Genomic DNA, 12582 nt, shown 5'->3' with positions numbered 1-12582 from the left:
ACCTGAAATACCTATGGAGATACAGCAAGACAGACTGCATTCTGGCCCACAACAAACAGCTTAAAAAATTTAGAAGTGTAGAAAACACAATATCTGCTCTTAACCCACAATCCAATTAAACTAGAAATAATTAATAGAAAAAAGTGAAAAATACTAAAATATTTTGAGATATTAAGCAACACACTTCTAAGTAACACATGAGTCAAAGACAGCATCTCAAAAAAATTTTAAACTAATAAAAATACAGATTATGAAAATTTGTAGGACATATGACAGCACTCATATGTCTTACAAAAGAGGCAAAGAATAGAGCACTAAATACATACATACATACACACAAAAAGAGCAAATGAAATCCAAAGTTAAAAAAAGAGATAATAAATGATGAAAATTAGGACAGAAACCAATACATCTAAAAACAGAAAACCAATTAAAAAACTCCTGAAACCAAAAGGAGGTTCTTTGAAAGATCATTAAATCAACAAACCTCCACCTAAGTTAACCATGGAGAAGACACAAATTATTACTATCAGAAATGAAAGAGGAGTATCACCACAGATCCACAGATATAAAAATCAATAACTAAGCCATGTGGTGCACATTTGCAATTCCAGCACTTGGGGGGACAGAGGCAGGAGAAACGCTACAGGTTTGAGGCCAGCCAGGTCTAAACTGTGACTTCCAGGCCAGCAGCCTGGATGCTCTGTCTCCAAGGGGAGAAGACAGGGAGGCAAAGAGAGAAACACACACACACACACACACACACACACGCACGCACGCACACACACACGGGACAGGGGAGGAAGATGGAGATGGGGGAAAGAGAGAGAAAAGAAGGCAGAGGGAGGAGGAGAAAAGAAAGTATCAAGAAATATGGCCAGGGTGGTGGTGGGGTACGCCTTTAATCCCAGCACTCAGAAGGCAGAGGCGGGCAAATCTATGAGTTCAAGGCCAGCCTGGTCTACAGAGCAAGTTCTAGGACAGCCAGGCTACACACAGAAACCTGTCTTCAAAAACAAACAAACAAAAAGAAATAATAAGAACAAACTTTATATCTACAATTTTGATGACATAAATGAACAAATAAACTATAATTCCATGATAAATACTAGATGCAAAAAATAATACATAAAAGAAATCTGTATAGGCCTAAATCTATAAAATAAATTGAACCAATAGTTAATAACCTTCCAAAAGTAAAGTAGCATACCTAGCTGGGTACATTGGTGAATTCTACCTACTACAAGGAATACATGCCAATTCTATACAATCTTTTCGAAAAAAAAGAAAAGCATGGAATATTTCCTAACTCTTTTTGTGAGGCCAGTGACCCACAATACCCAAACTGCAAAAATATAGGAAAGCTATGAACTACTATTGCTATTCATAAATATATGGAAAAAGATGCAACAAAATATGAATAGACCAAATCTAACAATGTGCAGTAAAAATTTGTGTTGACCAAATGGAACTTATTCCACAGGCAATGCTGAATTTTCAACATCTAAAAATCAACAAATGCAACCCACCTTTATAAACAAGCTAAAAAAATATGCTATCGATATATCCATTCTTAATAAAAACTGTTCATAAAATAGGACTAGAGGGGAGCTTCCTCAACTGTACCTGATAATGAAGATCAATACAAATAGCTAAGCATCCTGCTTGTGAATCTGAGCCTTTCTTTATTTACAAATGACATGCTCGTTTATGTAGAAAATATGAAGGAATTAACAACAATAAAGTCAATCTTCTAGAACTAATAAGCAACTGTAGTTAAGGCTGCAGACACAAAGTTAATTCATACAAGGCAGTTGCATTCCTACATATCAGCAATGAAAAAGTTAAAAACTCAAAACACACCATTTGTATCAGCATCACCCAGTGTGAAACATTTAGGAACAAATCAAATAAAGTATGTTCAAGATCATTATGAAGCAAACTATAAAACCCCAATAAACGAAATTAACGAATTACATTAATGGAGAAATATTCCATGTTTATGAGCAGGAAGACTCATTATTCTTAAGATGTCAGTTCTTCCTGCTTGGTGTAAGCATTTACTATCACTTCAATAAAAAGTCCATCACGTTGTTTGCTAATTTCAATAAATTCTCTTTGGAGAAGCAAACGGTGTGAAAGAGCCAACACAATACTGAAGGACAGAGTGGGGGACTAAAGCTCCTGACTTACAGCACCTTAAAGCTACAGGGGGTAATGTTGACGAAAGAAAAAACAGATTAATGGAACTAACCAGAAAATATTTGACTGATCTTTCATAAAGACAATTAAATGGACAAACAACAGTATTATCAACAAATGTTGCAGTGATTGGACATTCACACAGAAGAAAGAGGAGGAGGAGGAGAAACAGAAGCACAAGGACACCGACTTTACATTCTTTTACAAAAAGAAACTCAAAATGGACCACAGACTGAAGTTGAAAATGGTGAAAGTATAAAACTCCTAGAAGACATCACAGTGGAATAGCTAGGTGACTTTTAGATACAACACCAAAGTAAAGATCATTAAATGTGTTAAGCTGGATTTGTTAAATTAAACCTTCTAGAGCCTGGCATGATAGTTTATTCCAGTCCGCAGAAGGCCAAGGCAGGAGGATCTTGAGTTAACACCATGAGCATCATACCAAGAGTGAATCTCAATGCAAACTACGAACTTTGGGCGATAATAACACATCATTGTAGATTCATCATTTATACAGCTGTGCCATTCTGCTGTGGGATGTTGATAATGGGGAAGAACTTTGTGTCTTGCATATTTTTTTGAGAAAGTTCCTTGCATCCTAATTAGTTTTTCTAGGAACCTAAACTGGTCTCCAAAATAAAAATAACACCTATTTTAAAAGCATAATAAACAAATTGTAAGTTGGGCATGATAGCACATGACTTTAATCTTAACACTCAGGATGCAGAGGTAGTCAAATCTCGATGAGTTCAAGGCCAGCTTAACATACATGGCAAGTCCCAGAACAGTCAATAAACTATAATGATGCATGTAACAGCCATGCAATGGTGAATCTAAATAAAAACTATCTATTAAAAATATAACAAACACTAGTTCCAGGACAGGCTCCAAAACCACAGAGAAACCCTGTCTCGAAAAACCAAAAAAAAAAAAAAATATATAACAAACACAAAGGAAATAACTGATGTATTGTAGTAATATGGGGCGGCAGGGCTGCGTTCCCCACACCCGGCCGCCCACATGGCTAGCTTATGCCCCAAAATAATTACACAGACACTGTATTCTTTTAAGCACTGCTTGGCCCTTTAGCTCTAGCACTTACAGGCTAACTCTCACATCCCGATCAACCCATCTCTAATAATCTGTGAGAACCGGTCTTACCGGGAAGATTCTAGCCTAGTCCATCCTGGGTTGGAGCTTCATGCCTTGAGCGGGGCATCGCATCTCTCCCAGGCGTCTGCTCCAGAGAGGAGAGCTGTCGAGTCTGAGCTCACTTCCTCTTCCTCCCAGTGTCCTGTTCTGTTTACTCCTCCCACCTATCCTCTAACCAATAAAATGGGCCAGGGCAGTGCCTTTATTAGCCAATGACCTTCCTCCATCATTTCCCCTTTTTCGGTTTAAACAAAAAAAAAGGCTTTAACTTTAACATAGCAAAATTACATATAACAAAACAGTTATCAAGTAAAAGTTACAATAATCTTTATCATAACTAAGGAAAACTATAACTATAACTAACTATTCTTAACTCCATCAAAGACTCCAGAAAGATATAATATTACCTAAGTAAACAAGAACTAAGAAACTTCAAATTCTAGAAATGACAAAGACATCTCGCTGCCTGGACAGTCACCCAAAGTTCTTTTGTACCGTTGGGGCATCCATCTTCAGCCTTCAGGCCCATGGTATCCAGCAGACATTTCCATAAAGCAGGAAAATTCAAAGTCAGTTCAGTCACTATCTGTTGTGTCCTGCAGAATGTCTCGCAGACTCTTTCAAAATGAATCAGGAACCCCGAAAGATCATCTCACCTTAGGCAAGTTCAGTAGTCCTCTCTCTGCGGGTTCTCTGTGTCCAGTTTATGCAATAGTCCAGGCAAGAGCAGTTTCTTGCCCAAATGGCTATCAAAACTCCATAACGAGCCTCTTCGATGCCCATCTTCCTCTTGAAATAGATTGGTGCTGCCAGGAGCAGAGTGTCTCATTGTCATGAAAAGTCCTCAGTTATTAAAACATTAAATGTCCTATTCTGTAATCTTTGAAAGACATGAAGAATGTCTATCTAAAATATATCTCTATATATCTAGAAAATCTAACTAACATGACTACAAACTTGACTATTATGATTATCTATAACTACCTATATACATTACATTTTTAAATGAACTACACAATCACAATACCTTAATCAATATCAGAAAAACATATACATTTAACAAAATTGACCTTAAATCGCTATCAATAAAGCAAAATCTATACTAATGCAAATTATTCATATCTATATCATATCCCCCTTTAAATGTAAAAGAACATTTATAAACATTTTTTGGGAATTTGGGCGCAGTTATTTCTCTCCAAACTGCTTCCTGCTGAATGGGGGCGTCGTTAATTTGGTCTTTCATGGTATAACCTGTGTGCTAGTTTCATCTCAGTTGGCAGTTGAGCGAAGCCATTTTTTGAAGGCGTTCACACCAACCCTTCAGGAGGGCGTGGTCCATCATACCAAATCGGAATAGAAGAAATGAACAGCGTCTCATCCTCTGTGAAAACAAAATAAGAAACTCCTTTCCAAAGTATCATGTCCTTAGATCCAAATTTCAAATTTAAGGCATTTTCAAAGTATCTATGTTGGATTAGTTCAGCAGCATTTATAAACAAATATCTTTTAGCAGTTGTTTGTCCTTCCTCAGCATTCAAACAATTCAAAGAGAGCATAATAGCATATAGTATCAAAATTCTCTGTGTATTTTCCATCTTTGTGCAGCTGTGTTTTAACCTCTATTTTGTTTATTTTTACTTTTAACTCTTTGCTTTTTGAGGCAGGTTCTCTGTATCTTTGACCTGAAGTAACTCTGTAGACCAGGCTGTCTTTGAACTCTCAGAGATCTGCCTGTCTCTGCCTCCCAGGCATTCGGGATTAAAGGTGTAAGCTACTACACCTTGAACTCACAGAGATCTGTTTGTCTCTGCCTTCTAGGCACTGGGATTAAAGGTGTGTGCTACCACACACAACAACTCTCTTCCTTTTTTTTTTTACTTTAAGAACTTCAACTTTTAGTCTGCATATATTTTTAACACGCTTCAAACCGTTTAGAAATTTTCTTTGTCTTTGAATCTCTCTCTACTGTATATCTCTCTTTTTCTGACCACATGAATCTTTAATTTACCAAGCAATCTCAGTAGGACTAAAGGCGTGGCTTTGCCGGCTAGATCCAGTCCATTCCTTAGCTTTCCAGCCTCATGGCTGAGGTACTGGCTGTAGCCAGCAAGCGAGCTTCAGCAGCCTGTGTTTGCAAACCGCAGGGACCGCCTGCATAAAAGAGTCAGAGTTTGTCCTGGCAGGACAGCCCAGAAAGCCAGCATTTTTAAACGGCGCAGCTTTTTTCTTGCTACGGCTGAAAACTGAAAAGCATGCGTTCAGCTTTTCTTCAACACCGTTTAAGTGTTTCGTGGCAGGACCTCTTAATGAGCTGCAGGCTTTGCAGCTAAAGCTGAGTCAGGAAGCCTCTCTTAGATGAGGCGTTTGCTTGCCTCTAGCAAGCAGAGTAGAACCGAGAAATTGCTGCTACCAAGAAACCAGGCACAATGCTTTCATTTTGTTCTAGAATTACTTCCCAAGCTGTCTCAGGCTTTATGTGGAAGCAGTTGCCCCACGTTGGGCGCCATATGTAGTAATATGGGGCGGCAGGGCTGCGTTCCCCACACCCGGCCGCCCACATGGCTAGCTTATGCCCCAAAATAATTACACAGACACTGTATTCTTTTAAGCACTGCTTGGCCCTTTAGCTCTAGCACTTACAGGCTAACTCTCACATCCCGATCAACCCATCTCTAATAATCTGTGAGAACCGGTCTTACCGGGAAGATTCTAGCCTAGTCCATCCTGGGTTGGAGCTTCATGCCTTGAGCGGGGCATCGCATCTCTCCCAGGCGTCTGCTCCAGAGAGGAGAGCTGTCGAGTCTGAGCTCACTTCCTCTTCCTCCCAGTGTCCTGTTCTGTTTACTCCTCCCACCTATCCTCTAACCAATAAAATGGGCCAGGGCAGTGCCTTTATTAGCCAATGACCTTCCTCCATCAATGTATGTGATTTACTGCATAAAAATAAAATATTTTGCTAGGCAATAAAAATGACCATAAACTGATTTGATAGAAAAGTTAAGGTCTATATAATATAAGATCAAAGGTAGATGTCACATATAAAACAAAGGCCAATTCCTGCAAGTTGTCCTCTAACCTACACATAACGCTTTACGATAAATGAAAAAAATGTAAAAATTCAAACTATACAGTCATTAGTGAAACTGAAGTGATCAACAAGAAGCTCGCACATGCTGTTAGGTTCCAAAGCAAAAGCATTTAACAGTATATATGTGTTCTTCCGTTTCTTACAGGAAATGGAATAACACAAGGTTTAATGAAAAGAAACAGTCATTTAAGGAAGGCGGAATGTCCAAATACTGCAGTTGCATGACTGTATTTATAACACTTGTCTGGGCACTTCCTGTTGGTGATGCAGAGCAGCAGCATGGAGGCTTCCAAAGAAAGCTGCCATGCCAGGAGAGGGAGCAGCTCTGTACACCCGGTGCTGCTCTGACTTTTCCTATGCATGCATTTCCCTCTCCAATAAAGAGATCCAGCATGGTCTTTAGAAGCTTTAACTGATGAGTGGAGAAACTGCACAGGACAGATCTTCTCCATAGGTTACTACTGTTTCTTTTTCCTTTCCTGGAAATAATAAATTCCTGGGGTAGAAATTAGTTTAACAATGCTTTACATGTTATATGAAATGGTTACATGAAAATAGTGAAATTCTAGAGTCATACTACTGGTAAATAAAGATGCGCCATGAATGTGATGCCAAAAAAGCTTCTTTAAAATTTCTTTTTCCTAAGTGTTTTACAAAATATTACTCTTTGGAGTAGTAGAGGGGGAGGGGAGTAGATGGGAGAAGGGAAGAGACAGGAGGAGAGGCTGGAGGGGAAACTGGGCAGTATGTAAAATAAATGAAAAAATGTTTAAATAAAAAAAGAAAGTAAAGCCAGGTGGCACACACCTTTAATCCCAGTACTCAGGAGGCAGGGGCAGGAGGAGCTCTGAGTTTGAGGCCAGCCTGGTTGGTCTATAAGAGCTAGTTCCAGGGCAGGTGGGCTGTTGTGCAGAGAAGCACTGCCTCAAAAAAAACATAAATAAATAAAAAGTAAAAAAAAAAAAAAGAAAACGTCTTGAACTACAATTAACAAATGAATAAATAAATGTAAAAGTGTTTTGATTATAGAAAAAAGAGAAAACATAATTTTTAAAAAATTTCGAGATCTACTTCCTAGTATAAAATTTAAGCCCCTCTTCCACTCCCTACAGGTGAACATTTGGGTCTTTTTCTTTGGCAGTGTTGTCTTATATATGCTAGGCAAGTGCTCTACCACTAGGCAATATCACAAGCTCACAAGTGAACCTGTGAGTACTAAAAAGTTAACTGGTAATCAGCAGAATTTTGATACTAAAATTTCAAATTTTCAAAACTAAATTAGACCCAGTCTTTTCCCAAGGAAATTCCAAGTGTCAGATTGAATTGCTCAAACCATTTAAAGCATCTGGTATTCCCAAATTCTAGAAATGCTATTTGCTTATTGATACCAGTTGTGTGCCAGGTGAGCCCTATGAATGAAAGGATGGTACAGATGTTCTTCAATCACAACTGCATTTTGTCACATTAAGGCAACCATCACTTGACAATATCTTATGTAAAAATTCATAAGCCTCGTCTGGGGTGCATTACGGCTTATCCACACGTGCTCACTGCACACAGCGGCTCTCTGCAAGGCTCACAGAAACAGTGGCTCCTGCTGCTGCCCCCCATTGCAAGCACATCCTACTGCTCATCACTGACCCAGAAAGAGATGGACATCCAAACATGGTCTCTGCTGAATGTATCACTTAGCACCCTTATAATGTGGAAAAGTCGTAAGACAAACCAGTGTTGTCAGAAGCCTCAGACATACATAGAGCCACCCACTGACCAGTGTTCCTTCTTCCTCTCAGCTACACTCCTTTCTTTCACCTTTCCTTCTACATATTCCTCTGCAGCTCATAATTTCTGCCATAAACGCCAGGTCTTCCTCTATGCTACTCTCACTGGCTTCTTTAGCACTAGGATTATTATCCTGGTCTTTCTGACTATGTATCCAGAGGAGGAATAGCTTTGTGCAATCAGTTACTTCCTGTTCACAAAGTCCAGTTACGTGAGTTTGTTCCCAGATTTACTGTATTTTGTTATTTGTTTGTATTTTGTATTTTGTTGGGATAGCCATGTTTAGTGGCTATCCCCAGGAGATCTTTTTTTTTTTTTTAATGGGAAACAGAGGAGTTGACCTGGGAGGACTGGAAGGAGTGGAAGGAGGGGAAAGTGTGGTCAGGATGTATGAGACAAGAATGAGAGTTAAAACAGTAATAACAACACAGCCAATCTCAAAAAAAAAAAAATCCCCCAGTCACCATTGCCCTAATAATGTTACACATGAACTAACAGTTTACTTGATGATGGAAATACTACTTAGTACTAAAAATACAAAAATAGAATTAAAACAACACTAACAAAATATTTCATTATAGAAAAATCCTGTAATATGTTTTATTTGAAAGTTCCCATGTAATAATGTATTTACCTGGCAAAAACTTCAAAGTTTGCAGCATCTGTCTTTCCTGAGAGAAATCCACCATTAAATGTGTCATGTTGTCACTGACTTTTGGTTTCAAAGAAAGGCGAAAGGCTGAAGCCATTGTGACTCTATGGTAAACACAGACAAACTTTTTTAAATAAATGAATGCAAAGTAACAAATTTTACACAATTTATAAAATCAAGATGAAAATTACTTCACTTAGTGACTGTAGAAACTGTAACAAAGGCATTCAAATAGAAATTTACTTTGTCTTGAAAATTGAAACAAAAACTGAAATTCCGGCCAGTTTTATAAAATGTCACAGACATATGGGTATCACAATAAACAACATGTAATATAAACACTGTTCACAAGATCCCATCCATCAGGACCTCTGTATACAGTCTCACTGGCTTCCTAATGCTAGCCTCACTCATCTTCACCAGACGACGAGCCTGTTCAAACATCCTCCCAGCTACTGCTACACCACGTGCCCTCCGCACGACAGAGGCAGAAGGACCTAATGTTACACTGCAGTACCTGCTAATGACAGACCGTGGGCGGCAAAGGAGAGAACCGAGGTCATTAGCAATGAGCTCCATTCTACCAAGATACCATCCTCTCTACAGCATCAACTATGGAGAGACATCATGAGAGGCAGTCCAGGGGATCTATATGTCATCAAATAAGATGTGTTCAATAAACACTCAGATAACTGTGCAGTAAAATACAAAATGAGAATCAAGGCAAATCAGATTTTACTGTATCAAAGTATGGAAGAAAGAAAGTTCTTAGTTAAAACTGAAAATTGAAAGAAACTCATACGCTGATGTGAAAAATGAAAGCCACTTAATTGTGTCCACTGTACCTGCTTCTCCTCAGCTACCCAAGTAAGAGAATTCTTTTTCCACATACAAAAAAGAAAAGAAACTCTTATTCAATTAACTTGTGACTTAATCATAATTTGCATTTTTTCATTTCACCGTAAATTTTTTTTACAAATATTACAGTCATTCCTGCACTATCCTTGAAGAAAAAAAGAGAAAGATACAGAAGTACTGTTCACCAATGTTCTCTTCCTCATATACAGCTCGAGAGAGGCTACACAGAGTGCTACAGGACCAAGAGAATGAGAGGGTCGTCAACTGGATCTGCCACCAAGAGATCAAGGGATGAAACATGGCAAATTTGCTGATGGCAAGCTGTTGCTAAATTCAACTATTTTACTTCATTTAAAAACAAAGTAATCACTGTGACATAACAATGAAAAGGAAGCAATCAATTAGTTTTTCAATAAAAGTACAACACTGCAATCAGTTCATGGGGAAGGCAACGCACACCGCCTGACTGCATCAGAACCAAATGTGCACTCTGTCCTCCACATGCACAGCGCTAAGCTGCTGCTTCCCAAAGAACGACTTGCATCTCACTGGTGAGTCACGAAGGCTCAGCTTTGCACGAGCTGGTCTGTACAGCCCTGAGTATCATTTAAAAGTCCTAGAGCATGGCACTGAGATGAGACAGTTCACAGATCTCAATCAGTAAATTGGGTTTCTTCTAAACCCAATGAACAACTGCTTAATGAAAAATGCTGAAATCTATAATACCTACAAAAACTAAACTTGACATAATCAACAATGAACACAAAGGAAAGAGAATGCCCCCAAAATGCAGTAGAAATTTCACCACAATAGAAAAAAAAATAAAAAATTATAGTAAAAAAAAACCTTAAAAACTTATACGAACTGTCAGACAGTGGTGGCATATACCTTTAATCCCAGCACTCAAGAGGTAGAGGCAGGTGTATCTCTTTGAGTTCAAGGCCAGCCTGGTCTACAGAGCAAGTTCTAGGACAGCCACGGCTACACAGAGAAACTCAATTCTCAAAAAAACCAAAACAAAATAAAACACCTTATGTGAATCAATTCAGAGGTACAATATTAAAAAGCAAACAAAGTGTATTTATTTTAAACTGAATATATTTAAAGTCAAAAATAAAAATCTAAAATTGGTAAGACATTCTCAAACCATGCTGTATGATATGTTTTAATTCATTTGACTTTCTTAGATTATTTAGAAGCTGAATTAAAACTCCTCCCACTGTTATTAATTTTACAAGAAAAAAATTACAAAAGAGATGAATACATTTAATCAAGTTTTTTAAAAAATAGGTCAAGACCTAGAAATGTTCTTCAGACAAGGTGCAAAGCTCTGTGGGTATCCAGAGAAAAGAGTGGAGGCTTTAAACAAAACAGAACAAAAGACTCAGATTCCTGAGCATTAGCCTGAATACTGATGCGATCTCATGGAGAGGCTGACTGAGAAAGAGGCGAAGATGGGACTGTTCAATGAAGAAAGAAGACATAAAAGCTGGCACTGAAATTAAATTCAGACAAACAAACCTGAACAGAGGTCATCAGGAGTAAAGATGGGGGCTGAGAAGCACAGAAACAAACCCTGAAAGGAAGGAGAGATTTGGACAGTCCAAAACCTGGTTAGGAATTGATGTATAAACCAGAAAAATCAGGAACCACAGTAGGGTATAACAGAATAATAGCTAGTACGGAATAATAATCAGGCCTGGGTGTGAGACACTTGTTCCTGGCTAATCTCAGCAGACAGATCTACCTTATCAAGGACTTCCTCTCTCTCACCCATTCCTCATTAGTACTTCTCACTGAACACAGAGTGTGAAACTACATCCTAGCTACTTGAGGCCTGAAGCAGGAGGCATGCTTGAACCCAGAGTTCAGGAGCAGCCTAGCAAATAGTGAGTCATCTCTCAGGATGACAGCAAAGCCCTAGTGATCTTCCTATAGCCAGAACTTAATGAACCATATCATTAATCACCTCATAATATAAAATCTACAGAAATGGACATTAGTATTTGTGCTAAGAATGCTTTGTCACTATGTAAATCTTGTCCCCTCTCCCCCATTGTTAAATAACCACAAAAGAAACACAGTAGAAAATTTCTCCAAATGAACAAGGAACACCGATTCTCCCACAACCCACACTGAGTGTTTCTGCGAATTATCTGATGAAGAATAAACTGATCTAGACTTGAAGAGACTGAAGAGTTGTGCCTGTCAGAGACTCTCACGATCATGAGATAAAAACCTTAAGTTACAAACTACAGACAATGCTCAATGACTTGTCAGGAAGGCCAGTGACACCACAAATGTTACCTCAACTCCTTCAACACTCACACATTGTTCTACAAGTGCTAAATGTCCTTTTAGAGACTCCTTCTAAGCCAAGGTACTTAATAGTTTTCCTGAGTTTTTCCCTACAGTATAAAAGCAAGATAGTGGTGGCATTAGAAGAAGGAGGTGGCTCCAGAAGAGGACAGAGAAACACAGAGGTGTTAACCAGGACAGCAGTGAAGAGCCTTAGCTCCTGCAGACACTTGGCAGCACTGGGCTTCTCTGAAAACAAGACCCACCTATATTTAAGAACAGCAGCAAAAAAAACTACATCCAAGCAAGATGTACTTTAAGTTATTCAAAATAGATTAATCTTGAATACTAAACTAATTAACAACTATTCTAAAACTAAAGCTAACTATAGTATTACACCAGAAATGAAATTCTCTTAGAGATATGTAATTTTCACAAATTAAAATGTGACCTTAAAGAGTTTACTGGTTATTCTCTGATATACAGAGCACATTTTCTTTACTTTGAACTTAACAATTACATATTGTTATTTTCATCAACAGAA

General features: G+C 38.3%; 1 protein-coding gene across 3 annotated transcripts in view; it reads right to left on the bottom strand.

Annotated features, from left to right (window-relative positions):
- The window catches only part of Fsd1l (fibronectin type III and SPRY domain containing 1 like), a 71208-nt gene that overhangs the window by 31588 nt on the left and 27038 nt on the right, over positions 1 to 12582 (bottom strand). For all 3 annotated transcript variants that reach the window (XM_041657054.1, XM_041657055.1, XM_041657056.1), the window contains exon 6: positions 8865 to 8986. In XM_041657054.1, coding sequence (XP_041512988.1) covers positions 8865 to 8986 — 122 coding nt within the window. The remainder of the gene's footprint in view (positions 1 to 8864; positions 8987 to 12582) is intronic.

The sequence above is a fragment of the Microtus oregoni genome, unplaced genomic scaffold (assembly GCF_018167655.1).
Source record: "Microtus oregoni isolate MIOR12 unplaced genomic scaffold, Mior012 000008F_ref0000371, whole genome shotgun sequence".
Classification (NCBI taxonomy): domain Eukaryota; kingdom Metazoa; phylum Chordata; class Mammalia; order Rodentia; family Cricetidae; genus Microtus; species Microtus oregoni.
The sequence above is the reverse complement of the archived record's forward strand: the minus strand, read 5'-3'. Positions and strand labels throughout refer to the sequence as shown.